The 16,841-nt window shown below is 36.0% G+C and overlaps 1 protein-coding gene across 1 annotated transcript in view; it reads right to left on the bottom strand.

Moving 5' to 3' along the window:
• Positions 1-215: 215 nt before the first annotated feature.
• The window catches only part of LOC116849053, a 27,897-nt gene continuing 11,271 nt past the window's right edge, over positions 216-16,841 (bottom strand). The window contains exons 3-4 of the mRNA XM_032825828.1: positions 326-375; positions 216-227 (exon numbers count right to left, since the gene is read on the bottom strand). Of these exons, the coding sequence (XP_032681719.1) occupies positions 361-375 (15 nt within the window). The 3' untranslated portion in view covers positions 216-227; positions 326-360. The remainder of the gene's footprint in view (positions 228-325; positions 376-16,841) is intronic.

Genomic DNA, 16,841 nt, shown 5'->3' with positions numbered 1-16,841 from the left:
GAAAAGTATCCTCATTAGACATTATTACTAATTTGGAATACAATTGATTAGAGTGCCAGAAACATTCTCGCGCGAATAAACGTTGCGGCGTACGTTCATTAACGTAGCTACCAGCAGATGTTGAAACAATATCGCGAATTGCCTCCACAGCCTTGATCAAGTTCGATATTTGCATGAGGAAATTGGACGGGCTCGTATCGCGTTTATTGTCGCCCATTTGCGTAAATCTACACACAAAATTAAATTATCGACAAAGTCGATAATTTTTACAATCTACAAAATTTGACCGAAAGACATCTCCGATATAACGAACAAAGTTCCATACCATACCATCGCCCAACGTGTGCCGTGTGATTCCTGTTATCCTAGCAGTTTCTGAAACTCAAACAGAAGATATCTTTTAACGTAACGAGCGAAGTAATATGATGCTATCGTCGTGTACACACAGTAGATTCTTCCAATGTCGGGTCAGCCGAGTGGGAACACACGCAGCAACGACGGCACGGCGTTCCACGCGAATAATCGTTAGCTCGAACCTTTGTAATCTCGCGAGATCAGGTCGTGAGCGCATTCCCGGTTGAAATGGAATAATTGAATACAAGTTGCCAAAGTGCAATTGACTTAGCCGTGGCCGATACGAAACTAAGTTATTCACGGAATTGTATCCCGGGAGTGCGCGAATGGAGGATCCGAGCCGGCGGAATTTCATTCTACCGTTATGAATATTTTGTCGGCGAGACTCTCCGCGGCGCGTTCTCGATATCTTTCATCTTGCAAATCGCAACGCTTCTAACGTATACTCCCGTTCTCTTTCCTTGATGCATAATAAATTTCATACATAAGAGTATCGAAATTGCCGCGGCGCGCTCGCACCGTCGTCGTATGAATTGAAAATATCAGACCATAATATTCGGGGTGATTCGGAATTACGGGTAAAGATTTAAAACCAATAGAAAGAACTCATGAAGCAAGCGAAAAAGTTGTAACAAACATTGGTCTACAAACTGTTCATTTTAAAGATACTCGATTTTTTATTTTTTAAGTCAAATTCTATAATTAAACGTACTCTGTAAAATTACATCTCAGGACTATAAGTATTAACTACTTACGCAAAATTATAAGAATTACATATATGGATTTATAAAACTTCCACATGTATTGTTTTCCAAACTCTTTTAAAAACTTTTTCTAAAAATTGCATATATTCTCTGAAAGGAGAAGTATCTAAAAAAGGAAGTATATTTATTTCTCGGTAGGTATTAATAACATATTTACTTATATTAACCCTTTAAATCATAGTGTATCATGATACATATGATACATCTTTTTTAGAGCAGTTTTTACAAATTTAAACTAATTTGTAGAGATTTCGAGGCGATAAATGTGGATTTATTATGAAGCTTAGATTTTCTTCTAACAGAATCATCTGCATAGAACATTAAATTTTACAAATTTAATTATTCATAAACAAATTAATGTAAGAAAATTATATTTTTTGAAAAAAATTCATTTGCCAAAAATATTGCAAAGTAAATCTATGGAAAAAATGGCTTGGATAATGTTTTTTGAACTGTAAATGATGACGCAACCTCAAAAATTTCAAAATTTAAGATGGCGAACTCAATATGGCGAGTTAAAATACCAAAAATCGGGATAAGTTATATATTATATATTTCTTTCCGTAAATAAGTGAAATTAAGTCTGTGAATAGCTTAACTTTCAGAAAAGTGATTTTGAATTCATGATCAGCGACGTCAAAAACCCTCAAATATTAATTTTCACAGAAATCGAGAGTTTTAAAATTGTCGTCCGCCATCTTAAATTTTCAAAAACTGACTTCAAATTCGTAATTAGCGACTTCAAAAACTTCCCGATATCGATTGAACAAAGGAAAAGTTTATGCAGAAAAATTCATGACTTAAGTGGTTAATAGAGGAAAAGGTATTATGATTCATATAGATATATTGGCCGCTCTTAATATCTCCACTATTAAGTAATAGATTCTAGGAGTGACTTATGTAATTATTAATTTAATAGGCCGCCGTCACGCACTGGCGTTAATATGTCAATAGACAATAGCTGGAATTAGTTACAACACATTTTTATTTCGGAGTATTTCGGAACATTCTCAAGATACATTTTAGCATTTAATTATACACACTTCCTCATCCTTCTTAAACTTGGGTGTATTATCATAGAAATATATTTACATGTCAATGTTTTGTTCGTTATTTAACATTTTATTCGGCTGTACATATTTCAAGTTAAGTAATAATTAAATAATAACATGGCATTCTGCTAACATGGCCTTCTAAGCGTTCTGATGATCGTTAATGATATGCTTTTTTTTTAGATTTTTGTATCGAAATAGTTATTCGATAAGTCAACTGTAGCTTTATAGTTCGCATTACATGTACTGTAAATTTTTTGAAAAAATAATTGAAGTTAAGTTTAAAAGTCTATTTATTTTATATAAAAACTGTTCTAAAAGTTTAGTTTGAATAAATTTATAAATTTGCAACAAAATACTATGTTTTTAAATAACACAAATTTTTTAATTCTAATTTAGTGAAGGGGAGAAGGTGGAAGGAGCTACATTATCACTTCAATAGAAGTAATAAGAGAAATATCTCTTCTACTCATTATATAGTATCGTTCCTTTTTTTAAATATTGTGTCCTAAGTAATAAATATTACATAACTTTAAGTTTAAAATCGGTTAAATAATATTTTGATAAATATAATCTAATGATTATATTATATATTATGATATTATATATATTATATATTATGATTATATATTATTATAATCTTCAATATTGATTATTAACAAAATTATTGTATAAAATGTAAAGAAGGAGACTTTATATAATAATCTTTCCTATATAAAATATTTTTCAAATAAGAAAATATACATCTTCTTAAAACTTTAGTTTTCCATGAAAGCAAATTATTTTATTTAAATAAAGGAAAATAGATTTAAATAAATGTGTTATATGTTATTATTAAATAAATATTTTTTTTACTTTTTAGGTCTTTTTCTTCTCAGTGTATACATATATACGTGTGCAATTTTTATATATCACCTTCGGTATACAATTTCATTGTACTGCATCGTACTAAATAAAACGTGGGAATGTAATTAAAATGAAATTAATTTCAAATTAACATTTAGAGTGAAATAAATACAAAAACGTATATTGTTATTAAATAGTGAATTTATAAATAATTTCATTAAAGCGCCTCTGAAAGCGTTCCTAGGCGTCCTAAAAAAATATACATCTGATGAACAAACTTCTTAACATGTTCCATGCCGTTCCATATCGTATGCGACCCACTCTAAACTTTTCATTCAAACTTTTGAAAATTTTCGCTATTAAATGAGAATTTTTCATAAAATATTTTGTAAAATCATGTACTGATGTCTAAATATCATATATAGTGCAATTACTATATCGTGTCATCCACGATCCACGTAGCATAGCAATCAGTTTTTTCTCTTTTTCTTTTTTTATCAAATAATTATTAAAATGTTTGGTACGCAATCAGTAAAAAATCGTATTATAAAAGTACTGATTTTATAACGATTGTCCTGACAAATCGCATTTATGTTTACAATGTTTTAATCAAAAACATCACAATATACTTTTGTGATTATAAAAAATGTATAACGTAAACAATAATATTAACAATATTTGAAATAAAATATTTTATTTAAAGTTAATCCTAACATAAAAAATTTTACGTGATCGCATGCGATCCGCACTGCAGGGAATAAATTACAATGATAATTTCTTAAAACAAAATTACAATGATAATTTCTTAAAACAAAAATTTTTGCTTTGTTCTGTAGTGCATTTTAAACTCTATATCTTTTTTTTAATAATTATGATTTTTACAATCTTATAAATATTATAAGGCATATATCATAAGCAAAACTATTACTCTCGATAACGTGAGTCGCATACAACCCACGCGGCGTGAACGGAAGATCACCGAAGATCAATCCGACATGGAACGTGTTAATATCAAAGTGAGTCGTTGGTGCTATTTGTTAAAACAGTTGCATTATAAACCAATTTTATTGGGAATTTTTTAAGGAATCTTTTCAAATTTTAGCAGTATATTGATCAAAATACACACATACACATGCGCACGCGCGTGCGATCGATACATATATGCAATTAGAAAAAGATTCTAACCATGCCGAAGCTGAGATAATTGAAGTCAAGGCACAAAGTACCTTAAACAGTATATTTACCATATTTAAAAACATTCAACACAGATTTGTATATCTTCTTCATGTCGTATTAAACATTACTTAACATAACTTTCTAACGATATTGTCGCATTACCTTAATACTGAACACAAGCGGTCTAAAACTCGAGACGCTGCAACTTGCGACAAGTCAGCGTAGAAACAAGAGAGAAAGCAATCACATTAGCACGTGGTCCTACGCGCCTCTATGCTATTTTTTATTGACAGTTCAGAGAAATCACAGTCAAATATCATGATATATTTAAATCTAAAAATACCCTACATGGTGTTTCCATTCTCGTCCACAAAAGAACCGTTCTTTCGCATACTATGTGTAAAATATAGATTCGTTACTTTAGTTTTTACATATATTTGGAAACATTTTAAATTAATTTTAAACATATTAGATTCTCTGAGATGTCATTCCGCGATATATGTAATTATACAAACAATATTATATAGAATATTATTATAGAATAAAGGCTCTTTCTTTTAAATTTAAATTTAATTAATCAATTAAATCTGTAATTCTGAAATATACTGTAAATCATATATAGGCAGACTGGAAGAGAAAAGATTTATATAAATGAAACCGTTATCTAATATTAATTTTAATCCAAATAGCGGAATTAAGTCTAAGCCTACACAGAAACGTTTCATGAAATATTCAAAATAAAGTGAGCGGCACGTAATTTAACATGCGATTATATACTTGTTAATTTCAATTTAACATGTCATTATTTACTTATTAATTTTGATATATTACAAAATCGACTAGACATATGAACTAGGTAAATTTTCGATTTGTTTAAATAATTACAATTAATGTTATGTTTATTTATATCATTATTACCAATAATAAATCACGAACTTAAATTGAAATAACGAATCCACGCGTTGGCAAAAGTGCAGAGCTAATGACGAGCGTCAGATCGTTGCCGTAGGAAGATGGAACGAACGACGAAAGGGAGAGGAAAGGAAAAAAAAAAAAGAAAAACACGATCCCGGCATTGTTAACGCGCAGGCGGTACGTACGTAATTAATTTCGTTTATAAATCTTGCGGCTGGTCATTACGAGGCTTGACTTTCACGGGAGCGCGCCGAGTAAAACGAACCAACGCCCGTCAGCAATGCCTCTTTTACGTCCTCTAATTGGCAATTAAATATCGACCGTAACGCGACCGAATGCCATCGATGCTAATTTATCAAGCACGAACCGCATCTCTCTTCCCCGTCCTCCCCTCCGTCCCCATTTCATCACCCTTACCCGTTATTTTTTTATACAGTATTATATTCCCGAACGGTCGGGCAACTCGCTCGTGATTGGCGATCCGCACTACTCGCGGAAAAGCGACTACCGGAAACGCAATTACGTCCTCAGATATGCACAACGTGCACCCGCTCGACGAAACTTTGTGGAATCTCGTTTCCGATAATACCCCGGATTCCTCGGACGAACGGGGTGTACGCGGGCGTGGGAACCTAAGATCACTAACCGAGCATAGGTCGCGCGACGATTGTGACCATCTCTCTGTTAAGCTATCGCCCGCAGCACAAAAAATACAAATAGGATATTATATTATATGTAGAATTACACAGTGGAAGTTGCTACAATTACTATAGTTGTTACATTCACATTCTCTATGATTAGAAAGAAAATTTATGTGATTCCAAGTCAAACAGATGTTGCATTAAGGGAACTGAAGGATCAAATTGCCTGAAAATCGTGCTTGTTCTTTCACAATTTCTTATGACAAACTGAATGAATATGCGAAAGTGTTATTTTGACATGTATTTATACAACTTATAAAGAGAAGAAAAAAATATTTTTGACAATCAAATACTCAGTATAAGTGTATGATACATGCAGTTAAAATATATTTCGTTTTTCTTTTCGTCATTTTGCAGTAATATCTTGACTATCGGTGATTCAATTAAGCTGAATTTTAGGTAGAAAATTTCCGTAAGCTTGTCGTTATCGTGTAAATCATTGACAAACTCGTTTTTGTGTGACAATTTGTTTTTTTTTCAGACAATTAAAATGTTAAATTGACGTAAGCTAACGCCTTTATTTTGAATTGCGAATTCCTGCTAATTGCTCGAGCATTAAACTCGAGGATGTGTCAATTAGCACCTAATTAGCAAATTCTGATATAGTTTCTACTTCAATTTTTTATGTTCAAGATATCGTTCGAAGACGCCTTTGTAATTTCACACGTAAAAATTCGCATAAACACAGCGCATGTGATTTTAACCACACAAAATATGTGAAGGAGAACGTTCATTTAACTTATTAGCTTATTAGATATTAATCTGACCTAGAATTTGCGAACGGTTACAATAATTAGATAATTAGATATTAAACAGATAAATAAGTAAATTGTCGATTGCAATGCCAACTTGAGCACTTAAACCATCAAAGTATTTACATTTTCTCTGGAAGCATACTCCGTGACATAAAATACACACACACACACACATACACATGAATGAAAAATAAAATGCACGGAAAATCGCGAATGAAAAAATAAAGCTCAGCCACAGTCATACTAAAAAATTATTTTTGTGTTTGAAACTCAAGTATTTGGTATATACGATTTGGTTGGCATTACATGTTTTTTACTAGTATCAAATATGTATATTATTGAAATAGTAAAACACACAATGGCAATTAAATTCTTCAGTTGTAATTAGAAACATTGATCGATCCCATTTTCAACCAATTATGATCCAATGCATCAGATTTTCGTTTCAATAACAAAATCTTTTTTTCAGTACGCGTGATTAAATAACACGACGAATAGTAGAGCACGCGAACGTATCCAAGTCAAAATAGTTTTAGCCCTATTTTTAACGTAAACTTTCTAACTTAGTTACTAACGTAATGTAATTCACATGTATATTTTGTAGGATCAGTATATGTGTAATATATATGAAAACTGGAATCCTGCTTAGCGTAAATAGCAGAAAGCACACACAAAATGCCATTCATAGATTTTAAAGATGACCTCTCGGCAAAGCTAATAAGTTAAATAGAAACAACAAAAGTTAATATAGGCTTTAGAATATCAGAGTAAGTGTTACATGGAATGAGTAGCATCAAAATTTTACTTTGGATAACGTGGACGATATCGATATGCAACATTCAACATGACACACAATTCATGATGATTCGTGATGAAGGCGTTAACCGTCGAAATTGCCAGGATTTGGGTCTCTGTCTTATGCCTAAGATAAATCGCGATCCATCAGAACGCGCGTATGTGACATACCTTGAGTCTTCTTGCTCGGTGCAATATCTGCTCGCGATTCCGTGCGCTAACCGAGTCCCCGTACGATCTCCGACGCATCAGCCATTCTCTCTGCAACAACAAACAACCTCTGAAGCTACTACCACCACCACCACCACCACCACCATTCCTGCTACCGCCACCGCCACCGCCACCGCCGCCGCCGCCACCGCCGCCATCCCGATTCTGGTGAAACTTTCAAGCTAAACACACCGGCGCTACGTCTGACTAAAGGCTTTATTTACTTTTTGCGAAAGTTCAGCGGCGCGGGGGTGGCAGCCCCTCTGGCCCGCTCGCATATGTCTGCACTTGTGCATACGAGAATATACCACGGCCGCAAATTTGCGGGCCGATGTGGTTGTAGATTGCTGTTTACCGTGAAGAGGCATACACGACGAAAGTGCGAGTAAACACGACATACACGAGTAATATCTTTCTACGAAGTCTGAGTGTAATGCTGATAGGGGAAAACGTTCGATAGTCGGCATTCCTGCGCGGCTATTATCAAGTATTAAAGTGTACAGAGATTTAAAAGGAAACAAATAATAGATAATAATTGCTAAGTGATCCATAAATAATTAATAAGTCTCCATATACCTTAATATTTGATAAAATCTGAAATGAATGCCGAAAACTAGTGAATGCTGTAACAAGTGTCGACTGCTGGACGTTTTCCCTTATAGAACGCGTTCAGAAATCTTACTCGACGGGTAAAGTAACATTTAATTAATCAATTAGGACAGAAAGAACTAAAGATTTCCGTATCATAATTAGTTAATTGCTGCTCTATCCTCAAAGTGGATTTCTGAATACAACTATACGCATAACGTTTACTGCTTTGTTCATTTGTTTGTTTATTTGTTCGTGCGGTCGTGCGTTCGCGCGCGCACATGTGGAAAAATGCATACTAAGGATAACACTTATCTAGTTACCACAACAAAATGTTAGTATTATTTCTCATCCATATATACAAGATGACTGTAGCAAACAGTACTCTACAAGTGGTATTCTTATCTGTCTATACATATTTAAACAATATTTTCAATAATGTATGGCGTATAATTATGTGTAACCTACAAATCTTTCAACAGTAATATTTGTCCTGCAAATCGCAACAGAAAGACAGCAATATTCCTTCAGTTGAGGCAATTGTATATAAAGAATAGGGTACAGCGGGGTAAATGGAATAGCGGGGAAATTTGGATAATATTAAACGTTTGCGACAATTTCAGAAAAATATGAGACGCCTTGTTTTATGTTTGAGGTTAGCATGCTATATATTCATATTTTTTTGCTATATATCATATTTTTCTGAAATTGTCTCAAACGCTTAATATTATCCAAATCCCCCGCTATTCAATTTACCCCGCTATACCCTACTAGCTGAACATTATGTATTATAAGAAATATGGTTATGAGAATTGTACAGATAACACATAATAACAACAACTTTTATAATGCAATATCTATTTAATTTTAAATCGTATAAATTTTCTCTCCAATCATAGGATATATAGATATAGCAACCACAGAAGTTTTCTCCGAGCAATTTCTCTCGAGAGCGTTATATTCGTTCCCGTGATCCTAATCGCCGATTACGCACAGTTACCCTCTATTTTGGCCAATAAAACATTAATATGTATAAGAGTCCGATGAAACAAGAGAAGCGAGAAGAATGCTCGTGACGAGCGAAGTAATGAGTAATAAGAAAGTGACGAATTATTCAGCGCAATTTCGTGTTCATTTAATATTAAATGGACAGGCGCATCGTGGCGCCCGAGTACCGAAAGTTCGCCCTTTCGGAAGAAAGCGAGAGCGTCAAATATTAATTCAACCCACTACTGGCCTTCTCCCCTCTTCAGCAAGCCTCGTTTGGTAAACAGGAAAATTTGGAGCGTCGCGGAATAATATTTTGTCAAAAGTTTTCCCAGACACCAGCGGATGTAAACATCTCAAGAACTACGCGATATGGCATTTGACCGTGGAACGCATTAACAGCGTTCACGTGCCACTGATATCCTGCTTGTATCGATCGTGTCATTTACGACGGTGAAAATCCCTGAATTTTGACAGCTTTATTCGGAGACGAATATCTGTCATCTTCGTGAGACCACGAACTGTCAAGCTCGCGCTAGGTCTTTGCAGACACAAAGATGGAGATGAGGATCGATCGAGTGAGCTGCACCGAAAATCGCGGGCTGCTAACTCGACCCACTTGAATCCGATACAAAGCAGATTATGCAAATGCTCATCGAACAAGGCCGATGACGGAGAAACCGGCGAGAGGATTGGGGATGGGACAACGAAAAGAAATACGAAACGGGACGGACCGAACGGCAAGTCAAGGGAAAGAGAGATAAAGGTGGCGACCGGGAGATAGAGGAAGGTAAAAGGAAGAGAAGTAAGAAGAATAACATCTGGCAGAAAGAACGTATCGGGCACGATAAATCGAACGGTGCTATTTTTTAAAAATAGATGAGTCGACGAGCGACTTTCGTATTTCCTGATATACACCTTGCGCGAAAGAGGAAAGAGTTAGACTCGTCGTCTCCACCTGACCTATGTTTAGATTAAACGCACTAAGTAACTTGAATCTATCATAATTATTGCATAAAAAATAACCTAATTTATAATAACGAATAAATTTAATAATGAATAGAGTACTCCCTTAATAATTTATTATAATGGCATAATTATAATGGCATAATAATAATACCATTATTTTCTATTTTATTTCCAATAATGGCTTTAAATATATAACGTTATATAGTATATGTTTTTAAATGTGTTTTTAAATGTTATATAATCACAAATTGATCATTTATGCCCAAATTAACGCTCACTTATATGTAATTCTCCCGTCGTGAGTCTTAACATTTTAAAATATTCTTTAACTAAATAATCACTAGTGCACCGAGCTAGTTAACACTCAAATTTGACTCAAATGTATCTAAGTAATTTCAACTATATGAGATTTCTTGGAAGTCTGCTCACTCTGACCGGTGAGTCCTTAGTAGGAAAAATGGTGAGGAAGCCTACAGGTCAGAAGCTCGGTCGTGACTGGTTTGTTCCTACTCATTTGCCAAATTATTCAAATCGACAGCGTACACGATCAATTCATGAATCCGGTTTTCGTTAAATTGAGTTTTGAAAAACTGTTTTGGTATAAATATTTTTGTAAAAAAAATATTCAGTTTTCTAATAAAAATAAACATATTTTAAAAATATGAGTGTTTAAAGCTGTCATTTTCATAAAATTTATTTGCGTAAATTGTTTGTAAAAAATTATTTTTAAGTTCATGTCAAATGTCGAATGTTTTTTTCTTATACTTACAATGCTTATATGTGTTTATATTTTATGATATTATTTTTTCCCAATTTTAATGTATCTTTACCTCTGCTATAATTTGCTCTAATTATCTTTTTCTTAAGTGACAATTATTCCATAATTTTTTTCTTCAACTATAACGGAGTTTAGTATGCCTTGCATATTTCGATCGATTTTCGACTTGCTGTGCGTAGCGCTATTCCCCTTACCTTATCGTCTCTCATGCAACCATATGTAAAAAATTAATACTTTTAAATTAATTAATTAATTAATTAATACTTTTAATATACTTTTAAATTTTATATTTTTGATAAAATATAATTATTTAAACTTTTTAAAAATCTAAATTTTAGCGAACATACAGGCAACATCTTCTCATACATCTCATACAAAGATCATGTTTTGTTGGCAAATAGATTGTTGCCTATATAATAGTTATATAACTACATAATTATATCGACAACTATTAACAACATATACGGAACAACAGATTTAGACTTATAGTTGAAAATGAGTATGTTCAAAAATTCCTTGTAATTTTTATCTAAGATCTATTACCTTAAATTTAAATTTTATTTAAATTTTACTTAAATTATACTGATCTGCATATTGTACTTAAATTTGAACGATTTATACATGTTTAACATACTCTGTCTATCTCTCTCTGGATTTAATCTATAGATTTAATCTATAGATTTAATAATTTGGACGCAATTCTTGATTTCTATATGATATTTAATTTTATAATAAATTTTAAATCAGCGACCTCAAAAATATAAAAGCAATTAACATTTAAATTTAATTAAATTTTTTCTTTTGCATCCACCATATTGGATCTGCCATTTTAAATGTTGCTATTTTAATTTCAGATTTATAATCAGCGATCTCGAAAACTCTAGAAAAATATAAATTTTAATTGCACTCGTAATAAATTTTTCTAAATCATAAAAGGGTTAAAAGGATCATAACTCACAAAAGAATCGACATGAAAATACGAAAGATAAAGTAATCTTAGCGCGTTCGTCATTCTACTAATGTATATATTAATATTTTAATGCCGATTCCATGAACAACCATGACGAAACATTGTGACAGATTTTAGTCAGAAAAGATGAAAAAGCATACACTTTCTTTCATCTATGATAGAACTATTCTTCGTGTATCCATGCATAAATTGCATATCCATCATTTCTGCATTTGTAGTGTACACGCAAAGACATTTGAACTCTTCGTGATATTAGTCATTCCCCAATTACGTTTATAACAAACCTACATTTTTATCTCCACTGTATGAAAGCATCCAGATATATTATAATAATGTACAATATTAATTGTATCTCTAATAATATGATATTGTAACTGCATAATTATATTAGGTAAATCGTAATAGTATAATTACGCTCCATATGTCAGTAACGTCGTTACAATACAATCTATTTTGAAATATTACGCAATTACAAGCTGCAGCGGACACTTATCGAAGTAAACAGTCACTTACGGACAATCTCTCTCTCTTTCTCTCTCTCTCTTCCTCTCTCTCTTGTAAATTTTAACATTCAAGAATGCTCTTCAAGCGGATATTCACCGATGCGGCCGCGCGGTTAATGCACACCTAGCTAGTTAATATCGTGCGCAATTACCAAGCGCGATATTAACACAGAGGCTTTCGGGACTCGCTATAATTATAGACATTATGTCGCTCCCACACCTTGGCCGCCGCTGTCATCCGCGAACGCCTCGTCGGCTTTACTCCCGGCGTTTCATTTAAACTGTCCTCGACGGAGACGGCGATGGTGACGGCGGCGACGACGACTACGGCGGCGGTAGCGTCGGGAACAAATTTGTTCCCGTATATTGGTGTACTTATCTGCTCACGTAGCCAGGCGGACCCAGTAATCCCGGATAATAGCCTGCGAGTGTACAACGAGAGCGCGCGCGTGTTCGTTTATAAGAAACACCTGGATAAAAGTCTCGTCGGTCTCTCTCCACCGCGTTCGCCGTTAAAGCGGAAATTCCTGTTCGCCGTACTTGAACGAATCGTCGAAGTTCGATTGCGCGATTGAAGCTTTTTACGGCTTACGTGTGGCGGTTCTCTACGATGTCTAATTGCGGATAACGTATCGGGGCGACACCGCCCTTTCACGACGCTTTGCAATAGAATGTGCCCTTTTTCGCTCTTTCATCCGCACGTGCGCGCTCACGGATTCTTTAATCATCGACTTGGATTCAATTTTTAATTAACCAAAATTGTACCGAGCACTACTCTTTGTGCCTTGCTAGAATTAAAGCTGTATTTAAAGTGTGATTCAAATTAAACAAAGGTGACATTAGTTCTCGTTAACTATCTTTATTTCCATTTTCACGTAATTCATGACACACATACACATGAAATCAATCTGGTCGATATATTTTATTTAAGATATCTGAAAGTAAAACTATATTTGTAACATTTTTATGTTAGTCTCTAGTGGTTTTTCTGATATTCGACCGGTCCGAAACGTCGTAAATTACTTTGTATTCCGTTCGTTTCTAATTGATTCTCTTGAATTCTCACGAGTACGTGGTCTGAAATTGTAAATCGGATTCAAATAACTACGCAAGAAGGTCAATTGATATGAGATTTGGACCGTGAAACTACCGTTGAAACGCCGAAGCTTGCTGTGAACGTACACACAGCGTCATATACGTTCTACTATTCTCTATATCGGAAGTTATACGAATTTCAGCCTCACACATTCCGTTTGAGATTGGAAATCGCATAGGTAACTTTAATTATAATAATAGGGTTATAATGGCTTTAATTATAATGGTTTCAATTTCATTCGTATATACGCATAAGCCCGATCATCATGTAACTCTCGATGTGTGTGCGAGATGCGATCGGTTAATATCCATGTGAACTCGCGATATTTCATAGTATCCTATATATTTTCATATACAAAAAAAAAAAGAAAAGAGAATAACGTCGACCCAAAGTAATTTATATAACGGACGTACGGCAAATGTGCATGCGCGCCAAACGAGTTTTATCGAGCTCGTTTTCCGGTCGCTCACGGCGTTTAAAGAAAGAAGCCAGCGTGGCCGCTTTTGCTGTTACTCGTCCTCGCTCGCACGGACGCGGAGCGAAACACCTTGAAACTTTTTACCGAGTGCTCCGGCATCTAGCCCGGAAACGATGTTGAGGAGCCGTCGTGATGGAGTAACGAAGCATTTCCGCTTGTCCCGAGGCGCCACACGAGGGAGTAGACGACGGCGGTGGTGGCGGCGATGGTTCAAAGAGAAAAGGGTTTCCGACGTTTCGCGGCGCACGATGGCCGCGCACTGCCGCGCGAGTCGCGTGAAATTTTAATTTCCAATCTGCTAAAATTGCCGCGCCGCCACCGTGGAAACGGCGCTAACACGGGAAGGTCTCGCTTCCTTCTTTCCTTCCTTCTTTCCTTCCTTCCTTCTTTCCTTCCTTCCTTCTTTCTTTCTTTCCTTTCTTCCTTCCTTCCTTACTTCCGTGCGGATGTGTACAAGCACGAGCGAACTCACGATCACGATCCGCGTTCCGCGACCCAACTCGCGCGCGAAGGAAAAGCGGCCTCTGCAAACTCGTTCCTGCCGCGTTTCGCCACGGCCGCGATGAGAGAGAAAGAGAGAGATAGATAGAGGGAGGGAGGGAGGGAGAGAAAGCCCTGAAAATTTTACAGATCGTCCGCCTTCACAAGCGGGCGAGCGAGCGAGCAAGCGAGCTGGAAATGCGCCGCTCAAAGGATACGCGGGAATTTACTGCGCCCCCGACTACGAGGACGACAGCTATTTTCTCGTCGCACACCTGCCGCCGCACCCGCGAGATTCCGTGACGTCAACGCGCAACGAAAATTGAAGCGTCGCCTGGAACGATACTTTGGAACGTTGTCCTGTCGAGTCTACAGTTATCATGCGGAGAAAAGCCCGACTAGACATTTATTCCATGCACAGAAAAAAAAATTTCATTTCGTGTAATTGAATAGAGATCAGACGAAAAACTCGCTGATGAGAAATAATATCTCCGTTATTGTGACCGGAAATATTCGTCTGAGAATTCAGCTGCATTAAAACTCGATTGAGGTAACTGAGAGCAACTGGCTGAGTAAAAACCTCCTACAATTTTTTTGTTCCTACAATCGTGATTTTTATTTAGTTATTACATATCAAAAAATACAGTTACACTAACGAGTTGTTTCCTTCATGTATTGTAGTATTGATTAGATTGATACCAATCAATTATTTGGTTTGTATAAGGTGATATTGTCGAGCCTGATTATCAACAAAAGCTTAATTATTAATAAAATTCTGATTGCTATGTTGCGTTATGTAACTAATCAAGACCCGACAACATTACCTAAATCAAATAACTGATTAGAATTAACCTGATTAGAATCATGAAACAAATATTTAATCAGATGGTAATTTGTCAATTTCACATATTCATAATAAATAAGTAGTGTACGCTCTTAATTCGAGGCATTATTATCAACCAAGTCCTAATTATTAATAAAAGAAAATTTCGCGTTTATCCAGTAATCGACGGTGTGCAAATGTCGTGAATTAAAAGCATAAGATAGGTGGACAAATTATTTAATTATAAATTTATCTTATGGTTCAGATTAGATTAATCGCGATATAAGTTAATATTATCAGACCTTGATAAATTATATAACGCAACGTGGCAATCAAGATCTTATTAATAATATTAATAAGATTGGAAAGGAAAAATGTGTGTAAAAGAAAATGAAAAAAAAAGTGAGAAAAGAGAGAAAGAAAGAGATTCCACGTCAAACGACTAGTGGATTTACAAGAATTCTGGGGCCCAATTCTCGAAATAAAACGAATGAGACGCGCATGCAAAAATTCTATATTTCACGTTGCATGTACTATAGATTTTCGCATGCCCATCTCATTCGTCTCACGTCGAGAATCGGACCCTTATTCGTGAGGATATTCGGCAGTCTCTTTCTTTCTCGCACCTGTGCGCACGCACGCAAGGAAAACATTCGAAGATTCAAGTTGAAATTATAGCAATCTGCGCCAAAACTTCCTCTCTGCTGCGACGCAGAGCGACGCGATACGACGCGGGTGTAACGTACCGCGGCTTTTACACCGAGAAAGCGATTATCGCAATTAGTGGAAAGTACTCGGCGAATTGAATTTTTCGCTCAATCGGTGTAACTGCAAGGCACACGAATAAACGCGTGCTTCTTGCGCGTTCGCGCGTATCCTGCTCCCAGATGCACGCGGACACATAAGGGGAGAGAAAGAGAATAAAGAGAGAATAGAGAGAGGATAGAGAGAGAAGGAGCCAGGCAAAGAGGAAGAAAGGGAGGGAATAGGAGATAGAGCGAGAGAGAAAAAGACAATGACAGAGATAGAGAGGCAAAGAGAGAGAGAGAGAGACTCGAAGTTGTGATGACGCTCGTCATATGCGATTACTGGGGCTGCAATTTGTCGTACGCAGGCCCTAATTCGATATTGTATCCGTGCCCGAGAAAATAGTAAATAGACGTGAGCGAGATGGCGCGTCGCGCCAAACCAAGTCGGGCCGAGTTGGGCCGGCAAGGCGACGGTTCGCGTGCTTATTAGATTGAAGCTACGAAGCCGTGCGCACTGGGGCAACTCCTTTCGCGCGCGGAGTACTAGGTCTTCTGTGAAAGTGCTAACTGCGTCGTCGAGTCCTCTCTGTCGGATACGGCAAGCGGAGTTTCCCTCGCTTCTCGCTTTTCCGCCAATGGAAGCTTTCCCCGAGCGTGGCAACTTATCGGCAAACTAGCTGCGCGAGAAATGAAATCGCGCGGTAGAATAAAGTTCCCCGGTCTCGAGCCGAGCTCCTATCTGGATGCAAAACATTTTCGACGTCCATACTTTCCATGTTGTTCGGTCGGATCGGTGTCGCTCGAATTTTTCCAGTCCTATACTACGTGTTCTTCCCTTCTTCCCCCCCCCCC

This window comes from Odontomachus brunneus, unplaced genomic scaffold (genome assembly GCF_010583005.1).
Source record: "Odontomachus brunneus isolate Ranch 3 - 2012 unplaced genomic scaffold, Obru_v1 Obru_scaffold_005, whole genome shotgun sequence".
Lineage (NCBI taxonomy): Eukaryota > Metazoa > Arthropoda > Insecta > Hymenoptera > Formicidae > Odontomachus > Odontomachus brunneus.
The sequence above is the reverse complement of the archived record's forward strand: the minus strand, read 5'-3'. Positions and strand labels throughout refer to the sequence as shown.